Source organism: Cavia porcellus, unplaced genomic scaffold (assembly GCF_034190915.1).
Source record: "Cavia porcellus strain 051 isolate PalLab524CR breed Dunkin Hartley unplaced genomic scaffold, mCavPor4.1 scaffold_1, whole genome shotgun sequence".
Lineage (NCBI taxonomy): Eukaryota > Metazoa > Chordata > Mammalia > Rodentia > Caviidae > Cavia > Cavia porcellus.
In genome coordinates this window covers 56,789,590-56,814,376 of record NW_026947484.1, presented here as the reverse complement: position 1 = coordinate 56,814,376, position 24,787 = coordinate 56,789,590, and the positions used below count along the sequence as shown (strand labels likewise).

General features: G+C 41.3%; 1 protein-coding gene across 2 annotated transcripts in view; it reads right to left on the bottom strand.

Annotated features, from left to right (window-relative positions):
* Galk2 (galactokinase 2) overlaps nt 1–24,759 on the bottom strand; it is a 108,682-nt gene extending 83,923 nt beyond the window's left edge. Inside the window, exons 1-2 of one of the 2 annotated variants that reach the window (XM_005004568.4) lie at nt 24,558–24,759; nt 2,866–2,954 (exon numbers count right to left, since the gene is read on the bottom strand). In XM_005004568.4, the coding sequence (XP_005004625.1) occupies nt 2,866–2,954; nt 24,558–24,577 (109 nt within the window). In that variant the 5' untranslated portion in view covers nt 24,578–24,759. Of the gene's footprint in view, nt 1–2,865; nt 2,955–10,123; nt 10,291–24,557 lie in introns of those variants that run through there. The other variant, XM_003471862.5, reaches the window with a different exon arrangement.
* Nucleotides 24,760–24,787: the final 28 nt, after the last annotated feature.

Below are 24,787 nucleotides of genomic sequence, written 5' to 3'. Positions count from 1 at the left end.
GGTTCCAGAGGGCCCAGAAGTATTTAGAAAATAGGAAGGATTTTATTGCTAAGATAAGAAATCATAAGAGAAGATATAAATGAATTGTTTTTGAAAATTTTAGACTGTATAGAAAAGTCAGCTCCCTGTGTAGAAAAATTATTATAATAAACAAAAATAGCAGGTATTTGAAAAGGGCTCAAGATAATAATTAGATAGACACACAGTAAGGAGAAATGAAAAAACATGTTCTCTATTTCCTCAGTAAAGTATGTGTCACATAACAGTCTAAGGTTTGTTTTGGTGGCTGACTTGGTTACTTTTCTCTCATGGTTGAGACAAAATATCTGACCCCCAAAATGAAGGAAGGAAAGCTTTATTTAGCTTACAGTTTGTAGAGGTTTCAGTCCATACTTATATGGCTCCAAGGCAGGGTGTTGTAGCACAGAGGCAGCCCTTCATGGTGGCCATGGTGACAAGAGGGAAAGAGGCACAAAAGGGGAGCGTGCGCCTTCTTCCCTCCCTTATACTGTATGCTGACTCCACCCCTGGGCAGGTGCAGCACTCACACTACCAATCCCAGCACTAGACAGAGAACCAATTACAAATGCTAGATTCAGCTGCCTCCAAGACTCTGTGAGGCTTGGAGGGCCATCCAAACACCAACCATAATAGTGGCAAATATTTTTATATGGAAAATTTTTGAATTCTTCCGCTTTGTCTTGAAAACTGGCTGTGGGACAAAGTGATCCATTGAGTATACCAGAAAAAATTCCCTATTGCTTCAGTTGAGGCCTTTTGATTACAAAGAAAAAGGAAAAATCTTGCTCAAGGCTGTCTCTGATAATGGTTGGTTCCCTAAAACATCTTTTGCACAGAGCAAAAAACAAGGCCACAGAGTTTGGTAAAGCAATTTCCCCTGAAGGCCAAATCCTGCATTTATGCAGAGAGTATATGAGCTTGCTTAACACAAAAACAAGCTGCATGGTCACCACATCAAACAACGAGTGACACCGTCACTCCCAGGCCAGCTTCCATGATAGTCTTTTACCAGGATCTAAAAGATTGGGAGACATTGGGCATTGACCGGATGTGGGCTGGATAGAGAAAAGGGCAGCGGAAACCAAAGACAGAATTAAAAGATGAGATTCATTCAACTTGACACCTCAAACAGTAACTGAGTTCATTCTAAATCAGTAAACACAAGAGTGAGATTCTTCCATGTTGTAGGGCTTAGCTGGCAGCCACCGTCTCCCTTACACTCAGGACCTAGAGAGACCTGGAGTCACTCTCAAGGACCCCGTGGCTGAGGGAGACTCAGAAGTGACCTTCAGGCAACCAAAGCCCACATTCACAGCAGCCAGCACAGCCTCACAAAATGCTCTGAAAGGTGCTGGTACAAATGAATGTAAGTTTCATTTCACTATAATTAATTATATATAAATGGCCAACACATTACTAGCGTTACCTGTAACAGACAGTGTAAACACACACCCTCAGCCAAAGCAAAATTCTACGAAGGGACAATAATGACACCACGTGTGACATCCTAACCAACATCTCCATAGCAGCCTTGACAGTGCAGCTCAGAAAACTACAGACAAGCAAGGTACAATTGGCTGGAAGCAATTCTATGTAAATACTATAGGCTCTGAAATCCACCTTGATCTACAATAAATTTAGAAGCCAGCAAAGTAGGTTCCACATGGCTTCAAAATAATGCTTCATAAATATTTGTCTCAACAAGTCTTGTTGAAAATTCAAATCATCTTGTGGAGCAAAATACAAGCAAATAAATTCAATATCATTTTGTGGAAAACGAGCAATTTAAATCGCAGGCAAGAGATTCATTCTCAGGGGCTGGGGATTTAGCTCAGTGGTATAAGTGCCTGCCTGGCAAGCATGAGGTCATGATTTCAACTCCCAGTACCAAAAAAAAAAAGAGAGAGAGAGAGAGATTCATTCTCTGTCCTGCCTACTTTGCCTTTCTACCCATGAAGAAAATAGATATCTCACCAAAATAATCAAGTGATAGCATGACTAACACTGTTCTCATTCAGTGTTTTCTTTTTAATCAAACTGCTGGCTGTAATAGGAACTGAAAATAGGCCAAGGACAAAGCTCAGTGACATAGTGCCTGTCTGGCAAGCATGAGGTTCTGAGTTCAATTCCTGGTACCAAAAAGAAGAAAAAAAAAAAAAAAAAAGAAACTAAAAGTAATCCATAAGCCAGGAAAGAAAATTTTTAAGCAAATTATACAGTATCAACTTAGCAGGTTGTAGTTATTAAAATAATTATGACTTATACAGAAACATAAGCAGTTATTTATGATATATTAAATAAAAAGAATTAAAATGGTATATAATCTAACTTAAAACTGTATTAGTTATGTCTATGAGATGGACAAAAAGATCCTAGGCATTACCATGATACAGCCATAGTTGACTACTGAATTGTAACACGAAGATATTCCACCGGAGAAACCAAAGAAAAGATAAATTCCCCTAGAAATTCTGAAGAACGTAGACCACATTTGTAAAAGCAAAAATGTAATGTCAGGATTTCACTAGGCCAGTGAGTAAATGTGAAGCCACCAAAACGTCTCACTATAGGCTAAAAATGTAACCTGTGGCATTCTCTAAAAAAACGATAAGAACTACTGGATTTCAAAAGCTACACAGATGTAGAAAACAAATGGAGAAAATTAACATTATTGAGATGAAGGTACTGTGTGTCCTTTACATAGAAGCACATCTTGGTGAAATCCTTTTAACAAATATGTGAAATCTTCTGTACAAGGGAAAAATGAAGAAAGAAATACACTAACAAGACATTAGATCTTACTGAAGGAGGAGAGAAATACAAGAGAAGACAGTACTGAAATACCTATGATGTTGACTCTTCCTGGTGCTCGCACATAAAACTTGGGGATGGAGCCAAATTTAGACTTAAACATCTCCTTCAGCTTCAGCAACCTGAAAACAAGAGCAGAATACTTTAGACTGTGTATTAGAAGACCATGAAGAGCCTGCAGGGTGTGCAGTCCAGTGATAAGACCTTTGCTCACTATGCACAAGGTCCTAGGTTCAGTCCTCAGCACTGTGACAGAAAGGAAGAACAGAGGGAGGGGGAGGGAGAGGACAAAGAAAGCAAGCCATTAAGAAACATGTTTTCTCTCTCTCTCTCTCTCTCCATATAACTGCCACCTCTAATTATTCCAAAACAAAGAAGAAAATAACCAAACTCTTCTAATGACATTTACCTCAAAAACCCCAGGACAAGCTCAGGACAAACTGTATTGTTAGCTCCTAAAACCCTCAATAGTACAGCTAAGCTCTAAAGAATGAAAAACTTAAGACTGATGTACCCGACAAAAAAATCTATGTTTTCAATTACAAAGAATGCATCTCTCCCAGCACTTGGGAGGCTGAGACAGGAAGATCATTGCAAATTCAAGACCAGCCTGGGCTACAAAGTGAGCTCAAGGCCAGCCTGAACTGTACAGTGAGACCTGTCTCAAAAAGACAAAAAAAAAAAAAAAAAATGCATCAGTGTATAATTCTTCCATAGACAATACCCATGGAATTGGATGAAGACCCACCCTTAGGCACTGTGACCTCACCTTAACTGGATCACGTCTGCAAGGATGCTAATCCGAGCACAGCCACATTCTAAGGCTCCAGGTGGATGTGAACTGAGGGGAGCGGGGTGTCTAAGCATTCAAATCCACACAAGAAGTCAAAAGAAATCTAGGCTGGATATCAGGAGACCACAGGGATTATTTACTGGGGACCCTAGTTTAACACCAAAATTCAGCAAATCAGTTTCCCTTGGCCTATGGTTCCTAAAATTCCAGAAACTGAGTTAGTTATTCTGCTTACATCCCTTCCAGGTTCAAACTTCTAACATAGATGTGATCATTTGACACTATCAAATCATCTCAGGACCACTCTGTGACTCCCACTGTTTATATTGTGGGACTAAAATGCCCCTGCATGATACAATGTAACAATAGCAAGACAGTACACATTTATTAAAACCAATCAGATTCAAGAAGTAATTAACTGGTCTTAGGGCATAATTAGTTGTAAGAAATGGAAACACACACATAAATTCAAGATTTATTCTAATGATAAAATTTACTATAATGATAAGAGATATGCTGGATCTGGTCAGAAGTTACTCACGCCAGCCTGCTGAAGATCAGGCCATGAGCAGCAGCGCTGCCTATGTTGGAGTCTCTGGCTGTCCAGTTTGCTACCACATCCTCTCCTCCCTCCAACGGAACGAGAGCTCTTTGCATGCTGCCTGCCTGTGACCTTCTCGGGTCCTCCTTCTCCATACCTCCAGTTTCGTGACCCTAAGACTGTACAAGACTGTCCTATACGACCGTCTTATACAGCTCTGGACCGTTTCGTTCAAACCGTCAGAAGGTATAAGATGCTTGACAGACTTTAAGTCTGGTACCCTTCCTGGCGCCGTCACGTGTGGGCAAGAGGGTGCACTCATTTGGTACGAATAGTGTCACTTATTGTAGTTACATATGTGATCACCAGAGGCCACTCCGCCAGTCCGGGGTATAAAAGACAACACAAGGTCGCAGCAGGAGACAGTAACTGGTGTCTCTAGCACATCATCAAGAAACACTTCCTGGACTACCAGGCAGATGCAGGCAACGGCAGCTGGCCACGTCTGAGTCTCCCATTATAAACAGAAAATAAGAAATGTCACATTGCCTATTAGGAGAAAAAACAGAGACCAGAGTGAGCTACTGGAGCAAAAACTTGAGTGAAAGAGAAGAGACCCAGCAACACAAAGAATCATCTACCACCACCACCAGAAATAAAAATGCAGTATTTAAACATGGAAGCTGAGTGTGGTGGTGCACGCCTGTAATCCCAGCTCTAGGGAGACTGAGGCACTTCAAGGTCAGCCTGCACTACATAAGGAGTCCTTGCCTCAAAAATTAGAAATTAAAAACAAAGAAAATGGGGTGGAAAGAATTAAAAAGATGAAAAGCAGAATAAGCTCAATGGTTGCTAAATAGGCAATATGTAAAGGTTAAAGAATAAATTAAAAACTGACAAAGCAGTAATGTGTTTTAAAGATATGGTACAGACATATATGTAAGGATGTTAATAAAGCACTAGAAAGAAAGAGAAAAACTCATACTATAGAAGGCCAGTACCTGTGCAATCAGACAGAACTGGACTTAATTAAATCTCTTTTCTATGGATAACAAAGACAAGAGAAAGAAACAAAAGGAATATTTATAGGAAAGGAAGAAGTCACAGTATCATTATTTGCAGATGACATGATCATCTATGTAGAATTTTAAAGAATTAGAAGAGTTTCCTAGAATAACCAAATTCAGTTGTACAGTAGGATACAAAATCAACACACAAAAACCAAAGGCATTCCTGTATACCAATAATAAACTTACCAAGAAAGAAATCAGGGAAACAACTTTTTAGAATACCAAGAAAAATTAAATACTTATGAATTAACCTAAGCAAAGAAGTGATAGGGTACTCTGAGAAACAACCATTGGTGAGGACTTGATCATGTATAATCAGGACCAATATAGTCAGTACAACCAGACTTCCAAAACTGATACACAGATTTGATGCAACCCAAATCACCATATCAATAGTATTCATCACAAAACTAGGAAAAAAAATCCTAAAGTTCATGTGGAACCAGAAGAGACCTAAAATAGCAAAAGCAAGCCTGGGCAACAAGAGCAAGGCATGGGACATTATAATCCTGGACTTCGGGTTATACTACAAAGCTACAGAGATGAAAACAGTATGGTAACTGGGCATGGTGGCAGACTCCTGCAAACCCAGTACTCAGGAGGCTGAGGCAGGAGGGCCACAGCTATTCCAGGGCCAGTGTGGGCTAACTGGTGAGTTCAAGGCACACCTGAAATACAAACCCTATCTCCAAAAACAAACAATGACAACAGAAAAGACAGTATCATGTTGTGTTTTTGTCAAGTAAATAACCCTTTGCATATGAAAAAGAAAAATAAACACAACTCTGATTAACAAAAACAAATAATAAATAACGCTATTCATTCCAAAATTGTTTCTAATTGTAAAATACTGGAAGCAACCTAAATACTCTAACATAGGAGGGCATTTTGTAGAAATTATGGCCTACTGTAAAATGAAGGCGATGAAGCTGCAAAAAATAATATAGTTTTTAGAAATCCTTATCAAGTGATTCCCAGAATGTTCTGCAAAAAGAAAAAGGCACAGGGCTTTATCTGCTGAGGCAGCCTGGGAATGGTCAGTTATCCCAGTGGCCAAGAGTATGACCAGTCCGCGGATCTCCAAACCAGGGACCTTCAAACAGCCGGATGTGGCGCTGGGGCCGGAGGAGAGGCCTACTTCATACACCTGGGCAGAGGGATGTGGGACCCCACCAGAGGAGATTCCCACCCCCAAACACTGGCCAGTTGAACACCAAAGTCAGTAACGGTAATGGGTCACAGACCATTGAATAAATTTAGTATCTGAGTCCATACTGGTGTAAATAAATGGAAGGAGGAAAAAGTTCTCTTTTACAGTAAATATAAAAGGTACTAAAAGCCAGGCAGAGTGGCACATACCTGTAACCCCAGCACTCGGGAGGCTGAGGCAGGAGGATCATTGCAAGTTCAAGACCAGCCTGGGCTATAAAGTGAGCTTAAGACCAGCCTGAACGGCATAGTAAGACCCTTGTCCCCAAAAGACAAAAATAAACAAAAAATAAAAGGAACCGGAAAACCCCAAATGAGTAACCAGCACACTAATATCTCACTCAAGCAAAACTCACCAGGGGATGCGTAAACCAGTAATATCCTTACAGCAAATTTTTCCCCCCCTGGTGTGGCCCAAATCCAGACCTCGCACACACTGCCAAGCATTATACCACTGAGCCCCACCTCAGCCCTAAAAGATACTTAATGACGGAAAGAAAAACATGAATTTTACAATGGAAAAACCAGGCAAACACCTCCTGTATCCAGCAATCCGGCTCACCAGCATTGCTAATGGGCAAATAGATGGGGCGAATAGATATCGTGTGCCTCTTAATATGATGTGTTGAGAAAATAAAATTTCTATCACTCTGTAGAAATCCCACACAAACTGCATCAACTGAGTGTGATCATGAAGAAGCAGACAAACTTTCTTAAAGGTTTTATCACTTTAGTAACAGAACCAGATGTGATGACCAATTAGATAGAGGATCCAAAGCATTACCCATAGACACTCAAATGGAAGAGCTGACGTGCACTTAAAAATAGTACTAAAAACCGGGCATGGGGATGCACATCTGTGATCCCAGCACTTGGGAGGCTGAGACAGGAGGGTTGTTCGAGTTTGAGGTCAGCCAGGGCTCCAAAGTAAGTTCAAACCAGACTGAACTGAATAGCAAGATCCTGTTTAAAAAGAAAAATAGGTAATAAAAACTGGAAAACTTGTTATTACCCAGGTGGTAATAATAAATTTGCCCTCTGCCTAAATGTCCTACAGACAAGAATCATTTGCATGGCTACTGGTCTTCCCGGAACCTAGAGTTGTAAAACTGTAGGAGCACAGTAAAAGTCTCAAAGCCAACACAGAAATCAGAAAACCTGCAAAGGTATTCAAGACAGCATCTGCTTTTTCTCTGGAAATAATTGATAATCTTTTGGTTCATTTCTAAGTTTTTTACAACTTTTCCCTATAACCCAAACTGAGAGATATTCCATAAAATAACTGACCGTGAAACACAAAGACAGAAAGAAGCCTTCTGCAATTACAAAACTATCAAAGAGACAACTTAATGCAGCCTTCATGACCAATCACGTGAGAGAGGGGCGTAGCTATGGTAAACCCCAGTTTTCTGGCTTTCCAGAGGGCGCTGGGTCTGCCCATTAAACCACACTGTACTGATGACACTCAAATCCTCTGGAATTTGAATCTTACTAATTTACCTTTGTAAGCACTGCAAACATGGGGAAATACTAACATCGTGATTAGAATGAGTCTCTTTTTTTCTTTTAATTTTTTTTGTCTTTTTTTTTTTCATTTTTATCGGTACCAGGGATCAAACTCACGACTGCCTACTTGAAGGCAGGTACTTATGCTGCTGAGCTAAATCCCCAGCCCCTTAGAATGAGTCTCTTAAAATGTGATTTAATGCTGTGATTTTAAGTCACTAAAATTTGTGTCACTTCCCAGGCTACCTTGGGAACGTTTCCGGTTCAGGCCTTGGTACATGATACAACAAGCCTACCTTTGAAATTCAAATAAGCAGAGCTATAAAAGGGCACAGGGAAACTTTCTCTTTCAGAAAGCATTGAACAGCATAGTGTTTTTCTAAATTTCATACCTGAACCTCTGATAATGAAATACTGAGGCCATGGTTGGCTGAGGAGCTGTGCTTGGACCTCTGGGCTAACCATCCATAGGATTCTGCCTTAATGCAGTTCCTGGAATGGTGACAGGGAGAACAAGGGCATTTCCCCATGGATGGTGAATCCCTGAGAAGATCACACTTTTTTTTTCTTTTTTCTTTTTTTGAGACAGGCTTTCACCATGCGGTTTAAGCTGTCCTTGAGCTCACTCTGTAGCCTGGCTGGTCTCGAACTTGGTAGATCCTCTTGCCTCAATCTCCCAAGTGCTAGGATTACAAGCATGCACCACCACATCCTAAAAAACAATACCTTTAAAAAGAGAAACTGGCCTGGTGTGGTGGTGCACTCCTTTAATCCCAGCACTCAGGAGCCTGAGGCAGGAGGAACCTTGCAAGTTCAAGACCAGCCTGAACCGCACAGTGAGACCCTGTCTCAAAAAGACTGAGTAAATAAATGGGAGAAATGGCCCCAGAATTACAACATGAACTGTTAGGTTTGGAGCTCTGAGGGCTGACACTGTTTTTAAGAGCATTTATTCAAAATATCCAGAATGGCCAACTCTAGAGAGATAGAAAGTACATTAATAGCTGCTCGGGGGCAATAACTAGAGAACACAAATCCTTTCAGAGCGTAAGAAATGGTCCATATTTGATTGTGGTGGTGGCTGTACAACTCCGAGAATACTAACAATCACTTCAACACAAACTGTAAGTGAGTGAATTATGCGGTATGTGAAAATCAGTGAGGCTGATATGAAACATGATAATCCAAAAATTTACAACTTAATTTTAAAGAAAAGAAAGCGATACCACTACAACGAGAGCACAGAAAGCTACAGTGGTGGGACTGGAAGTCCTATGGCTTGGGAACAAGCGGTGAGCAGGAAAGAAAATATTAGCATATTTCTATTTGATTTTCATATAAAAAGTAAAAGAAACTATCTTACAGAAATGTGTGTTGTGGCTGACTAGTGTCTACATTCTGAGGAAAGAGCAAGAGTTCTTTGCCTAGTAGGGTACCAGGGCACTAGCACTACCCCAGGACCTCCGAAGAATAGGTAAGCACAGTCAGAGACGCCCTGACAGGTCCAACTCCGAATAAGAAATTATGTTTCTCTCTAGTAACTAAAGACACACTGTCGGCTTCAGTCCCTCAGAAGGCTTTCAAGTGGAAATATAACACTGTCAATTGATACATAATGGTAATAAATCAGGAAGTAGAAAGCGCACAGACTCCATACCAGGCAAAAAGAAAATTTAAAACAAGGAAGTGGGAGAGACCCAAGCTCAGAAAGCCCTGGGCTAACGTGGCAAGTGAAGGACCGCATTCAGCCCAATAAACCAGCATAAAGAATTCTGAGAGTGGCTGTAATTTCTAACAGTCCTCCTCTCCCCATCGCTGAGAGACCGGTTATTCCGCAGCCGGGTGTCAGCAGCAGGCTAACTGCCTGGGAGACAGAGCGGAGCTCCTGCATTTTTTTAAAAGCTGCATTAGCCGAAGAAGTGCAGTGTTCCTTCCTGTGAATATTTAGGGGACTTTCAAAAGCAGTGTCAGCTGCACCAAGGCCAGGAGGCTTTGCAGCTTGGCTTAGGCGCGCATGCTGAAGCTGCTGGGGAGAGCGCACAGAGCTGCAGGCCGAGGCAGCACAGACCCCGAGGGGTGGACGGGGTCCCGGACTCGGGCCCCGGAGACTCGCGGGTGCCCCTGCACCCCCGGAGCGCCCCCAGCCGCCGGCCCAGCACGCGTGCTCCCCACCTGGGATGCTCCGCCACCCGGACCAGGCGTGTGGCCGGGCCGTCCGCTGCCATCGTGGCCCGGATCCGCCCTCCTGCGCCGCCGCCGCCGGGACGCGGCCGGCTCCGGCTCCGGCTCCGGCTCCGGAGATCACGAGGCGCCTCTTCCGGCCGCGACAGCCACTCTGCCCTGCGGAAGTCCTGCAGCCGCCCTGCTGAGGTGGCCGCGCCCCGCCCCGCCCCGGTCTCCTCCGGGCTGCACCTGGGCCGAGTCCCCGCCCGCCAGGCCCCGGTGCGGGTCTCAGGCGCTAAGGACGCTGCTTCCCGCTCCCCAGGAGATTAAGCTGGGGGTCATCTGAGCTGCGTTTGTTACTCTGTGGAGCTAGGGACTCGAACCCACGGCCTTGTGCCTGCAAGGCAGGTGCTCTGCCGCTGAGCCACGTCCCCAGCCCTCGGGGTAGCTTTTTTTTTTTTTTAATTAGGCATTGGTTTTGGTTTTTCCCCTTTAATGTCTAGCACCTACTCTCAAAACTGTACTGAAATGTTCAGCTCCGGCTTCTTCTCCTGTGGATTATTTCCACACAGCACGAAACGGACCAGCGCTAGATGTAAACACCCATGCATTTATTGCAAGCACCTAGGGACCGGCAGGCCTTCCTACAACAGGACAATCGGTGGAAAGGAGACCTGGCTTTCCCCCTGCGGGCGTCCCTAGCGTCCGGTCAGTCAACCCTTCATCTTCCCGTCACCTGAGGGCGTCCGGCCACCCCCACCCCCCACCGCGGCACCCTGATATCACACGACTGTTCTCGGTTCTCAGATGTATCAAAACTGCCTGTGTAGTTCGTTCCTCATGAGCTCACGGTGTGCCTCACGGCTTGTTATCACTGTCACCAGCTAGGGGGCGACCTGTGCGAGGCAGCGTGCATTCCCAGCACCCAGAGTGCAGCCTGGCAGGTTGGTTTCAAGAAACAAGAAAGATAAATAAACTGAATGAAGGCAACGGTCACACTGACCACAGTCGCAAAACTCAGATTAAAATTCAGACTTATTAACTCTCAATCCAGTACACTTTGTACCTCAGAATAGTAAGATTCAACCCAAGCGAAGACAGCAAGCAAAACACATGTGGCAAGAGTCTCCAACTGAGGGAATCTGGGCCAATCTGCTTGTGTTGGTCTGTTGTGTTTTCTGTTGCTATTCTGTATCTTTGGATGTGTGCTTATAAAGAAAGGAGGTTTATTTAGGTCACATTGGAGGCAGCCCTGTCTATTTGGTCTCTGGAGGGACCTCAGGGAACATGGTACCACATGGAAGGAAAAGGTGTGAGAAAGATCACCAGGCAAGACAGGAAGCCAGGGGACTGGGGCCAGGGGTCAGGATCCCCCTTTTCTTTCTTTCTTTCTTTCTTTCTTTCTTTCTTTCTTTCTTTCTTTTTTATTTTTATTTTTATTTTTTTTTGTACCAGGGATCGAACTCTTAGCCTCATGCTTGCCAGTCAGGCGCTTGTGCCACTTAGCTCTTTCCCCAGCCCCAGACCCTTTTTATAGCAACCATTCTCTTGAGCACAGACCCTAAGATACCAGCACAAATCCCCCAGTGATCTAACTAACTTCCATCAGGCTCATCTCTTAAAGCTTCCAACCTATGAGCCTTTGGAAAACACATTCCATCTGTGTCTAAACAGAGCAAAGCCAAACACACCAGGGTAAGAATGTAACTTAGAGAGATTCATTAAGTTGCTACCTTGTAACTGATCATTCTTTTTATGGGGGGGTCTTACTTTCTCACTGCTGGGACAAAACATCTGACACCCACAAGTTAAAAGTGCAAAGGTTTATTTTGGCTCACAGTTTGTAGAGGTTTTAGTCGACAATTGTCTGGTTCCAAGACACAGCAGCATGACAGAGAGGGATGGCAGAGGAGAAACAGTCCAAGGCATGGCGGGCAGGAAGCAGCCAGGGATCAACGGGAAAGGAGAGCTCTATACCTTTCAGATCACCCACACCTGACCCGCCTCTTCCCAACAGGCTTTTCCTCCCAACATCACACCCAGTTATAAGCCCATCAGTGAACTAACAGGGTGTCACATACCCACGATCCACTCACTTCCCCAAAGCCCACCTGTGAATGCATGAAGTTTGGGGGACATCTAGATATAAACCGTAACATGGGGGAAGAGGAAATGGAAGATGAATCCACAATACCAGAGTGTAGCCAAAAGGTGGAAGCCTCTCAGCATGTCTTGAGTTATCACTGTAAATGGAACGTCATGGAAGCAAAGTTGTTCTGGCCTCAACACTACTTTCTCACTTCGATGGTTTGGGTTTCACATGTTCCTTAAAGGTCATGTGTCGAAGGCGAGGTCACATCATGTGGTGCTGCTGAGAGGTAGGAAATCTCTCAAAGGTAGGAGGTTAGGTTGTTATCATGAAAGGAGATGTTAGGACTCAAGTGTCTCCCCCACCCCTCTCTTTGCTCCCAGTTGCCATGAGATAAGCATCTATGCTTGGCCATGCATTCCCCATTGTAATGTTCTGGTCCTCTGCAGACCCAAACAATATCACCAGCTGACCATGAACTTGACCATCTGAAACCATGATCCAAAATAAACCTTTCCTCTTTATAAGTTGACTCAGGTATTTTGTCACAGCAAAGGAAAGCTAACAGATTCACTCATATTCTTTCCCTCCTGATCATCTGGTTTTTTTTAACTCAAATAAATTCCAGTATGTTGCTTATTGTGGCTTCATCTTGGTGACAAAAATGGCATCATTATTACTTCTCATAAATAGATTTGAATAGGGAGAGAATATATCCAAGAAATTTAAAATTTTAGGAACACCAATAAATATTGAAAACATCATTTTTATTCAGATGAACTGAAAAAATAATCAAATATTGGAGCTTCAAGAATATTGTTTCTTTACAAATTAGTGCAAAATAAACTCATTTTACAGGGGTTTTTTATTTATTTATTTATTTTTTTTGTCTTTTTCGTTTTTACTGGTACCAGGGATCGAACTCACAACTGCCTGCTTGCAAGGCAGGTGCTTATGCCGCTGAGCTAAATCCCCAGCCCCTACAGGGGTTTTTTAAAAATCAGCACAATGACTATGGAAACTGTTTCATAAAGTACTTATTGAGTGAATATTTGATGACCAAAGACTAAGTTTGCTAAATGAAAGCTAATGGCAAATCACTAGTGTGGATCTTGGATACATTTCCATTGCAGTCTCATCACTGGTGAAAACTGGAAGGCACATTATATAACAAATATTTAAAAATCCTTTTTTGAAATGCTTGGCCCAAAGAAATAGAATACAGAGGAGCTGGAGTTAAAACCAGGCTTCAGGACTCCTAACCCACAGGTCATAGTGCTTCTGAATGTGTGATCTTCCACGAGACCTCAGCAAAGCGTGCCTAAAAATAAATTACTGAAACAATAAGTAATTCTTGTTCTAGAGTTGAAATGTATGCATTATAATCTTCATACAGTTTTGCTCTTAAAATAAGCTACTTTTGAACTACTTGAGAACACTAAATATAAAACAAAACACTAACATTACTAGCCAGGCATGGGGACACATGTAGGTGCTGTAATCCCAGCCCTGGGGAGGCTGAGGATTTCCATGAGTTTGAGGCCAGCCAGGGCGACATCAGGGAGTACAAGACCAGCCTGAACTACAGAGCAAGACTGTCTCAAAATTAATTAATTAATTAATTAATTTAATTAAAAAATAAAAAACTAATATTGTCTTATCCCATCTTCCTATGACTGGCATTTTGCTAAGCAAACAATTTACATCCTATATTATTATTTCTATATGGGGTAGGACCACATTTCATTGTCAGTTTTAAAAAGGTATTGCTTTAGTTCTTGTTGGTGAAATTAAACATTTAAACATGTTTTTGTTCACAAACCTCAAATCTCTCTTTTCTTGCAAGTAAACATAATTACAATAAAGTTTAGAGTCAAATTATAAACATATGGGATAACTATAAGCAAATGATAGATTCTTTAAAGAAACATAATAATTTGAATTATTTTTTCCATAAAATATTATAGCAAACCAAATACAAACAAAATAAACATCAAAATGAAACAAACAACAACAAAAATGCTCCCAAATAAGACTGAAAGCCAGAGTGTCCCAGGCACAAGGACCTTGCTGCTAGCTCCAGGGCTTAGGCCTCACCTGCCATCACTTCCACCGGAAGTTTCCTGTGTTGTTCTCCTGAGTCCATCTGGGGGCTACCTGCCTGAGACCGCAGCCGGGAGGCTGACCACTCCCCTGAAATGTTACTTCCTAGTTTGTGGAGCACAGACATGGGGGAGTAATTATGGTATTTTCCCAACATGGTCATCTTTTTTCCAGCACTGGGGACTAAACCTGTAGGACCTCATCTGCAGGTGGGCAAGTAACCTAGCTATGCTACACACCACACCCCTGACCCTTTATTTTGGATTTTGAGACAGCGGCTCACTTGTCCAGGCTGAGCTCCAACTAGTGATCCTCCTGCCTCATCCTCCCTAATGGCTGGGACCACGGGAAATGCCAACACACCCAGCAGTAAATAATATATTACACTGCTTTAATGTCTTCTGTATCATGATGCTACATTCCTTCCTATTACTTTTAAATTTTATTTTTATTTTTTTTTTTTTTTATCGGTACTGGGGATCAAACTCATGACCATACGCCTGCAAAGCGGGCGCTTATGCCGCTGAGCTAAATCCCCAGCCCTTACTTTTACATTTTAAAATCGCTTTGGTTTTCTTGCAACAGTCTCACTGCATAGGTCAGGCTGGCCATGCAATCACAGGGATCTTCCTGCATGCTGGGGTCCCACATGCTGGGGTCACAGTTACATGCTATCACATCCAGCATATCCGCCTAGTGTGTAGTCATTTACGTCAAAAGGTCAAAGATAAAATTCATGAATCAGAGCAATATACATTGATACAAATACAGCATTGTAATATTTTAAAATTCAATCTGACCTCTGTGCGGGGAAGGATGATACTGGGGCCAAAATCAAGAGCCCTGCCTGTGCTAGCAAAGTACTCTACCACTGAGCCGGATCCTCTGCCCTGAAACCCCACACTAGGGAGCAGAAACCGTGCAAAGCTGCCTTAACAGATGACCGATTGCTGTTGAAACAAGAAGTCTGGAAGCAGCCCTGCCCGCCACCCAGCCGCGGGTTCTGCACTGGGCGTCCTGCGCGCGTTATCCTGCCGGTGGCGTTTCAAACCCCGAGCACTGGAGGCCAGCGAGCCCTGGGTGAATTAACCCTGCAGTCCTTCTGCCCATTTCTCAAGCTGGACGTCTGTCTCATTGCTGTTGAGTCTTAAAGAGTTCTTTGTGCTTTGTAAGGAACCTCGGCCTCTTCCAAGGGCAAAGATTCCTCCTGTGCCTTTAGGAGCTGGGTACGAATTCTTCCTCGGGCAGAGGCATGAGACTGTCCACCTCTCTGCGGGCCCCAGTCTGCTGAGCCACCCGCACAGGAGCACTCCCGTACATGCCTGGGCTGGTCGCCTCTCCAGCACGCAGTACTCTGTGTTTATGAAGCCCTGAGCCACAACTGCTTCTCTCATCTGACTCCTTTTAAATCGGAGCTTCCTCCTGTTCCCCTCAGGTTTTACTTATTTCTCAGAAGCTTCACCCAGTTTTCCTTATCCCTCTCTGCTGCCTCAACTCCCGCCACCCCCATCAAGGACTTGGTTTGCGACCTCCGGGCCTGGGCCGCAGGTCAGTTACCGGTAACGCTGGGGCTGCGTAGGGTCTAAGATTTATTTTTATGAATTGACACAGAATCAACAGTGTTTAACAAAGGTTTCCATACAGAATACAACATACTGCAGTCTTACAGACTGGGCTGTCTCAATGGTCTTCCTGGAACAAAAACTCCTTGAATTATGCTTGTCCCCTGAGATGTCTGGCCAATGTAATCCAGAAAATGGAAAGACAAAACTTGTTTAATACTCAGCTCCTTGTCGAGATAGGCAACACTGCGTGGTTATAACAGATAAAATGAGGAAGCTATTGTCTAGTTTGAACATCCTTGGGAATAGAAACAAAGGGAAAAAATAGTTTTAAATCTCCACAATTTATCTGCAGTTTGGTCAGCCTACTGTACTGGAAGTGTGCACTTCTAATTTTAAAATCAAACTGATATAAAATCTTATCGGATTTTATTCTATTTTTTATTTTAAAAAAGAAAAACAAAAGAGGATAGATATGACACAGAATTTCAAAAGGCAGTAGGGAATTCACACTAATTAATATATTGCTAATGCTGTCTAGTGGTGGTTCAGGTTACCAGATTTAGGCACAGGGCTGGGGATTTAGCTCAGTGGCATAAGCACTTGCCTGGCAAGTGCGAGATCATGAGTTCAATCCCCGGTACCAAAAAAAAAAAAAAAAAAAAAAAAGCAATCAAACAATGAAAGCACAAGCTGTTCTTTTTTTCATTTTTTTATTTTAAAGAGAATAAGACAAACAGGAACAGAACAAAGCAAATTAGAACAGAACAATGCAAGCAACACAGCACTTCACAAGAAGACAACCATTACACAACAGTAACTACCATAATGTCTCTTTTCTTTGAAACAGTTGAGCATAGCTTCACACACAATAATATCAAACATAACAAAATACTATAAAACCATTCAAAAGCGGGGCTGGGGATTTAGCTCAGTGGCATAAGTGCCTGTTTTGCAAGCAGGCAGTTGTGAGTTCGAACCCTGGTATCGATGAAAAGGAAAAAGACAAAAAAAAAAAAAAAAAAAAAAAAAAAAAAAAAACCATTCAAAAGAATTAAAGCATTACAGAACTTCAAAACCAAAAACTAGGAAATGAACAATGGCTACTATAATATCTCATTTTCCTCAAAAAAGTTGTCTATAGCATCACACATAATAAAATCAAATAAAACACAACAGGATAGAACCAATCAAAACAGAAGAACAAAAGCATGGTAGGGCTTCACAATAAGCTCATAGTAAATCAGCAGTGGCTACCATAATGTCTCAGCTGTTCATACCATCACACATAATAAAATCAAACAAAACAGAATAAAACCAATCAAACAAAAGAATTAAAGCATTATAAGACTTCAAAGCAATATAATAGGAAACCATGATTACCATAATATATCCCATTATATTCAAAATAGCTACCCATACCATCTGACAGCATAAAATCTAACAAAACAAGGCAGAACAACAAAAACCTGTAAACAGTTCAAGATAAGACAATAAGAAATTAACAGTAGCCTCCACCTTTCCCTCCCAGGTGTTTCCTCCCCTTTGCTCTTACATTAACTATTTTGCTTTTGGAGCCCATTAACTCCTCCTGTTTCTTCTGGTTCATGTGTATGAGTTCAAACTGTTTCTCCCATGAACATGACCTCCAGTTGTCTATTTAGCTACAGGAGCCTTGAGATTATTCTATTTTATAGGTGGGTACTTTCCATTGCATGAAAATACCGTATCTCTCTTATCCATTCTTCAGTTGATGGGAAAATTACTTTTTTTTTTTTTTTTTGGTCTCCTGTCACATGGAACAATTGTTTTCTCTCTTTTGATATTCAATCTATGAATTTCCTTTCCATTTATGTGTGTTTCTTGTGTACAGTGTATGGATGGATCTTGTTTCTTGATCCATTCTCCCTGTGCTTCTTTTTATTGCTGACCTGAGGCCATCTACATTAATGGTTACAACCAGCAAACACTGGTTTGTCTCTGGCCTGCTATCCTCCTGTGGTTGGCCCTCCACTTTTCCCCTTCATTCAGTTGCCTGTCTTGTTTGGTGATCCTCCTCTGCTGCTGTTCCTGGAACCATGGTCAGCTTTATCTCTTTCTAGAATATCCTTTAGCACTCTCTGTAGGGTTGGTTTGGAGGTCATGAATTCCTTCATTTGTTCTTTATCATGGGAGCATATTATTTTTCCATCAATTTTGAAAGATAGTTTTTCTGGGTAGGTCAGTCTGGGTTGGAAGTTGTTTTCTTTCAGGGTTTGAAACACTTCACTCCAAACTCTTCTTGACTTGATGGTTTGTGTTGATAAGTCTGCTGTGACTCTGATTGGTTTTCCTTTATAGGTGATCTGTCTCTTTTTTCTAAGAACTTTAATATTCTGTCCTTGTGTTGAATTTCTGGGTTCTTGATTATTGTATGTCTGGGTATAGATTTACTTTGGTTATAGCTAGTTATATGCCCCACTTACCTGCATGCCAGATCCATTTCTCATGTTTGGGAAGTTTTCTGCTATTGCTTTTGTGAATATCCTCTTAAGTTCATTTGTGTGGACCCCTGCTTCTTCATTGATACCTATTACTCTTAAATTATGCTTCTTTGCATCACCTTGCAGCTGTTTTTTTTTTTTTTTGAGAGCTTTCCTTTCATGATCACTAACTGCAATCCTATCTTCAAGGTTTGAAAATCTTTCAAGTGGTTTGCCAGCTTTCGATTGGAAATTTTTAATTTCCTGGATTTCTCTTTGAATCTGTTTCATGTATTATAATTCCTTTCTACCTTCATTCAAGGTGTCCATCATTTTCCTATGCTCCTCTTTTTTGTCTATGTCTTCTTTAGACCTGCTGAACAATTCTTTCAGTATGTTTGTGATTTCTTCTTTTACCTGAGACATTATTTCTGATTTCACTGCTTTTACAATCTCATGAAGTTGTTTCCTTACTTCAGTTTCTGTCGTCTCAGAGATTTCAGGTGTGTGACTCCCGTTTTCTTCCAGACTTAATCTGTGTAGAGTGACCGTATCTCCCAGACTTAATCTGTGTAGAGTGGAGGTCTCAATTTGCCTTTTGCTCCTTGGCCTTGACATTCTCCTGCATTCCTCCCAACAAGCTGATTGTGGGGTCCCAGGTGCTTCCCGTGTTGACTGCCCAGGCAGTGTAGAGGAATGGGACCAGCACCTGGGTTCTTCTAATTCCAGATTTACAGGGAGGTAGCAGGGCATGGAGCTGGCTTCTTCAGACCTGTGCAGCTACACTGGGGCTTCCCTGGTGATCAGGGGTGCATAGATGGGGCTGCTTCTCTCAGGCCTGTGTGTCTACACTGGGACTCCCATGATGGTGGCAGATACACAGAGGTTTGTTTGTCTGATTCTGCTAGTGGGTGATGGCTGCCTGAAGGAACCAAGGGCCTCCAATGGTGGCCTACAGATGCATGGGGCTTACCTGGCTGTGTGTCCCTGCTCCTGTTAGCTTCTGCAGGTAGAAGCCTTCTGGTGGCAGCTCCTTGAAGATGAAGGCGGATCTCCTGGTTCTCTCTGCCCATGCTGGGCTTGTGGAGGAAAGGGCCCGGTAGTGGCACCCAGCAGGCAGAGACCAGCACAAACTGTTCTTTTAGATGAACTAACATATAGGTATAGCATGTATATACAAGATAGATAGCTATACTATTAATTGGATTTGATTTTAATAATGGAGTTTATACAAAATGCAGAGTTTACACACAGTTTTTAAAATCTAGTCATTTGTTTACTTAACTACTTTTGCCATAAGAGTTGCCAAACAGGGGGCTGGGGATTTAGCTCAGCGGCATAAGCACCTGCCTTGTAAGCAGGCAGTCGTGCGTTCGATCCCTGGTACCGATAAAAAACGAAAAAGACAAAAAAAAAAAAAAAAAGAGTTGCCAAACAGTTCCAACTGTTTGTTTACATTTATGGCTGTGTTCTCTGCGCCTGGCATAGAGTTTCAAACACTATGCCCAGGGAAACACTTCCAAATGAATGAATGATGACAGAACAATGGATGGAACCTGGCATGCTAATTCAAGAGGAGCAGACAGTTCAAAAATACAAAAATCAGTAACTGAGGAATGTAACATCAGACAGTCCTAAAGATAACAAACTCCTGGCAAGCTCAAGGGCGTGAGTTCCATCCTGGGCCCAAAAGCAAAACATAAAGATAAAGATGACAAACAAGATTAGATGAAGACTGCAGGGAGAGTTGAAGTGGTTTTCAAAATCTGCAACCTAATGAAGTAGGTATTTTTATGTCTCCTTCATGGAGGAGAGGTCCGACACTCGCCTGTAGTCATGAAGTGGCCATCCAGGTTCTAATCAGGTCCATTAATTTATAACTTTCTTAAACATCCCAGAGTCCCTGCTCCATACTCAGCCAGAGTGCAAAAGCACAGTGACACGGCCCTGCCTTGAGGGAGCAGATGCATGCTGTCCCATTGATCGTGGCAACTGCTTGCTGCCGCCAGATGGAACTGAAATACACTATACTCTCAATGTACCTGTATTCTGGAGACTCCAAATAAAAAATAAAATATTTGAATATATTTTTTTATGTTTGAAATGATTTTTGGACATATTAGGTACAATATATAATTAACTTCATGTTTCATTTTATTCTTACAGTGGCTCCTAGAAAATTTCTAGTTATATATTTGGCTTGCATTGTTGATTCAGATTAAGTAGATCTGGTTCAAGATTTTTTTTTAGACAGGGTCTCACTATGCAGTTCAAGCTGGCGTTAAACTCACTCTTTAGCCCAGGCTGGTCCTGAACTCATAACAATCCTCCTGCCTCAGCCCCTCTAGTGCTGGGATTACAGGCATGCACCAGCACACTCATCTTATTCAAGACTTTGTTCTTCTACAAATCTGTGGGTCCTTCCCCCAGTGAGTCCCAAATAAGATTCTGTGAGTCTCTAGAGGACCCACCTAAGTCGCACCCTGACTCCCTAACCACAGAAATTGTGGAACAGTAAATGTATTGCTGTATGCCTCTAAGTTTATGGTAATATTGTTGTACAGCAATAGATACTAGCTTTTAAGAAATTCTCAAGTTGTTTTCCTAATGTTTTTTGTGTAACTATCAGAAGTGCAGATATTTGTACTGAGCACTCAGGAGGCTGAGGCAGGAGGATTAGTGAGTTCAAGGCCAGCCTGGCCTATGTAGTGAGTTCAAGGCTAGCCTGAACTACATGGTGAGATCCTGACTCAAAGGAAAGAAAGAAAAAAGAAAAGAAAAAAAAGAAAGAAAGAAAGGGAGAAACTTGCAGTAATAAATATCCACTATCTTAGTATAGTGATGTTTTCAAAGGTGTATACATATATGAAAATTCATATCCACTTTAAGTATGTGCAACTTAATGTCCTTTAATATGGCTCATAAATTATATTTCAAAAATCTTAAAATAATTTTAAAAACATCAGATCTACTTTTTTTTTGGTACCAGGAAGCAAATTCAGGACCTTGCACTTGTCAGGCAGGCATTTGTGCTGCTGAGCTACAGCCCCATAAGATCTGCTTTCACTGTATCACAGCAATGTGCCCTGTTAAGATAAATTTTTTCAGTAATTTACTACTGAATAGTTGATGTACAGACAATATTTTATTTGCATAAAGTATTGAGAATAGGTAACATTAGAATGGGCTGTTACCAGCAGAAAAATATTTTGATGTGTAGAGTTAGATATAAAGCTATTCTCTGCATTAAAAAGATTACTTCACTAATGTGAACTTAACAAATATGCATTCACATCTGTGTACCTAAGTAGTATTCTAAGCACTTTGAAGGGTTTTTCAATTGTTCTGAGCAAACTTTTTCAGACTGGGCTTAACCAACTTAAGTACAGGCAAAGAAAAATTATGCTCAAAATTTAGTAACTTGAATAACTATAGTTACTTGAATAATTTCCCCCCATATAAGGGCAAGGCACTATACTGAAATGCAGCAAATTATGTAAATAAATTCAGTGTAAATCAGCGTGCAGTTTTACATGTATGGTCAGTATGCACACACTATCTATTATCTATTAAAGATACTTTCAGAATTGTTATCTTGAATAAAAGCAAACCTATGATTAAGTAAACTTCAACAATATCTTCCCTGGGTGTGGTGGCATATATCTGTAATCCCAGCACTTGGGAGGCTGAGGCAGGAGGATTGCTGTGAGTTTGAAGCTAGTCTGGGCTACACAGTGGGTTCAGGCCAGCCTGAACTACAAAGCAAGACGGTCTCAAAACAAAACCAAAACCAAAATCAAAAACAAGAACAACAATAATATATTCTATTATTCTTCTTCCTCCTTTTCTTTCCCTCCTCCTCTCCTTCTCTTCCTCCTCTTCCTTCTCTTCTTCATCCTCTTCCTCCTTTTCCTTCTGTTTCTTGTTTGTGTAGTAGGGACTGAACTCAAAGCCTTCACACTGAGCTACATACCCAGCCCTTTCTTAATTTTGAGACAAGGTGTCCCCAAGTCACTAAGTAGCTGGGCTCAAACTTGGGATCCTCCTGTCTCAGCCTCCTGGAGCACTGGAATTACAGGCATGCACCACATGCCTGGCTACAGATAAGCATCTTAACTACTTTAGGATTCTATGTGCTTTTTTGAAGATTTATGAATTACTGATAGCCATGTGATTTATTGTTCTGAGAGCAGAAAGTGCTGTTGATTATTATGCTGGATTGACAGTAAAAAAAACACTTCTTTCCCAGGCAAATTGAGATGTATAGTCAATCACCCCAGTCTGAGGAATATTTGTTTTAAACTTGCAAGTACAGAGCTCCATCCCAGAAATACTGATTCAGAATCTCTAATGTGGATTTTGGGAAACCTCCGTCTCTATAGTGGTATTATTTAATTTTCTTCCTGTTTTAAAAGTTTATGTTCTGATTTGAAACCCTGTATTGCTCTCACCATCTTGTTTTGACTGATTTTCCTCTATTCTGTTTTGCCTGATAGTACCAAGTTCGAAAGTATAGGCAACAACTGTGAAGACAATAAGATTCATTATGACGCCCATTCTGGTTGACTATTACCTTCTTATGAAGTCCTGTAATGTCTCCAATGTTTTGGTTTTATTGGTTTTGTTCTTTACTGTTTTGTTCAATTTTATTATAACTGATGATATAGGCAATTCTTTTTAAGATAGCAAAAGGCAGTATGGTAACCATTGTTGATCACCTTGTATTTTGTTTTTACATTATGTATTATTGTCCACTCTTTTGATTTGACTGACTCTGTTCTGTTATGTCACATTTGGTTTTACTCTGTTCAAAAAAAGTAGTAAGAACTGTGGGAGTAATAAAAACCAAAATGTGTAAATGTCATTGTACAAAAGAGAGAAAAAGAAAGTGCTCTAAAGGATATAACTACATGTATATTTAAATGTATAAGATAGAAAACCATATTACTGAGTTTTGTTGGCTCATGAACAGAACTGTTTGCAGTCTCACTGTTTGAAAGTCCACTTTATATGCTTTAATTTTGTAACTTGAACAACTATTTCTAAGATGACAATATGTAATCTATTAACTAGTGATTTCCTACTGTTTATTTTTTCTGAAATTCTGTATAACTTGTACCTTTTTTCTGTTTTTTTTTCTTTTTCTCCTTAAATAAAATTTTTAAAAAAGAAAGTTTATGTTCAATAGAGGAATTTCTGAGTATTGAGACATTATTTTATATGTAAAGATGATTTTATGATTGCATAGACTTAATTTTAGAAAATATGCATGGCTACATTAGGAGTAATATATCCGCATTCTCCTTCCAGTTGACTCAAGGAATACATATATACACACACAATTAAAGCTAATGTTGGGGCTGGGGATTTAGCTCAGTGGCATAAGCGCCTGCCTTGCAAGCGCGTGGCTGTGAGTTCGATCCCTGGTACCCATAAAATAAAAATTTTTAAAAAGCTAATGGTATACACTGTGTCCACAGTATTACTCTTTCAATTTTACCTATGTTTGTTAATTTCTCTTAATAAGATGCAGGCAGGAAAAAGCTATTAGGAAAACCATTTGTGTTATGCTATAGCATAACAGGTAAGATTGCATTACTGTTTTACACACAGTTCATAAGAACTATAACAAAGTGTCAATTCAAATGATTACTCAAAAAGCCTTGTGATTCTTTTTTTTTCTCTGAAAAGATAAAAGAGCTATTTTGCAGCATTCTAAATGTATACTAATAAATTATGTTGCACTGAGACACAGCCATTAAATAATCATTGTCAAGAGCATGTCTATACGTTCTGATCTATTCTGGTACAATAATTAGGAGCAAACAATCCAAAATTATATCTACGCTACTACCACACATCATCCGTGGATGTAAACACGCAGAACTGAAACCTATGCCACCTGTATGAAAAGCAGTTCTCTCCTTTGTTTCAATTTTATTTTTTCTTTATTTACAATTCTGCTAAGGATTTTAGCAGTGATAATGCTTTTTTTTAATCATTAACTATTAACCTTAATTTGATCCCAAGGGCAGAAAAAGTCAGTTTATAACTCGTTGAGCAACGAAATAAAACCGATGGCATCACGACAGAGTGATACTTAACCTGGGATATTCACAGAGCCGTTACGTCAATTACAAATACAAGAAACACTACGTGTGCACAGCGATGCCAAAAGGCGCCGGCTACATGCACGCTGATAACGGTGGCAGACAACAGTACACTACCTGTCACATAGGGTGGGCATGTCCGCTTCCCTCGGCTAAAGGTATCTGGTCCTAGGCTGCCCTTTTACTTTCACCCGAATGAGATGGCTCCGGGTCTCACACACGGGACGAGGCTGTTCCCTCCCTAGAAGGTTAGCAACCGCTCCACAAGAGCGCAAGGTTTTCTAAACCGCAATACCCGACTTCCCAGTTGCTATGCTTAGTTGCTAAGGCGCCGGCGCTCTCGCAGG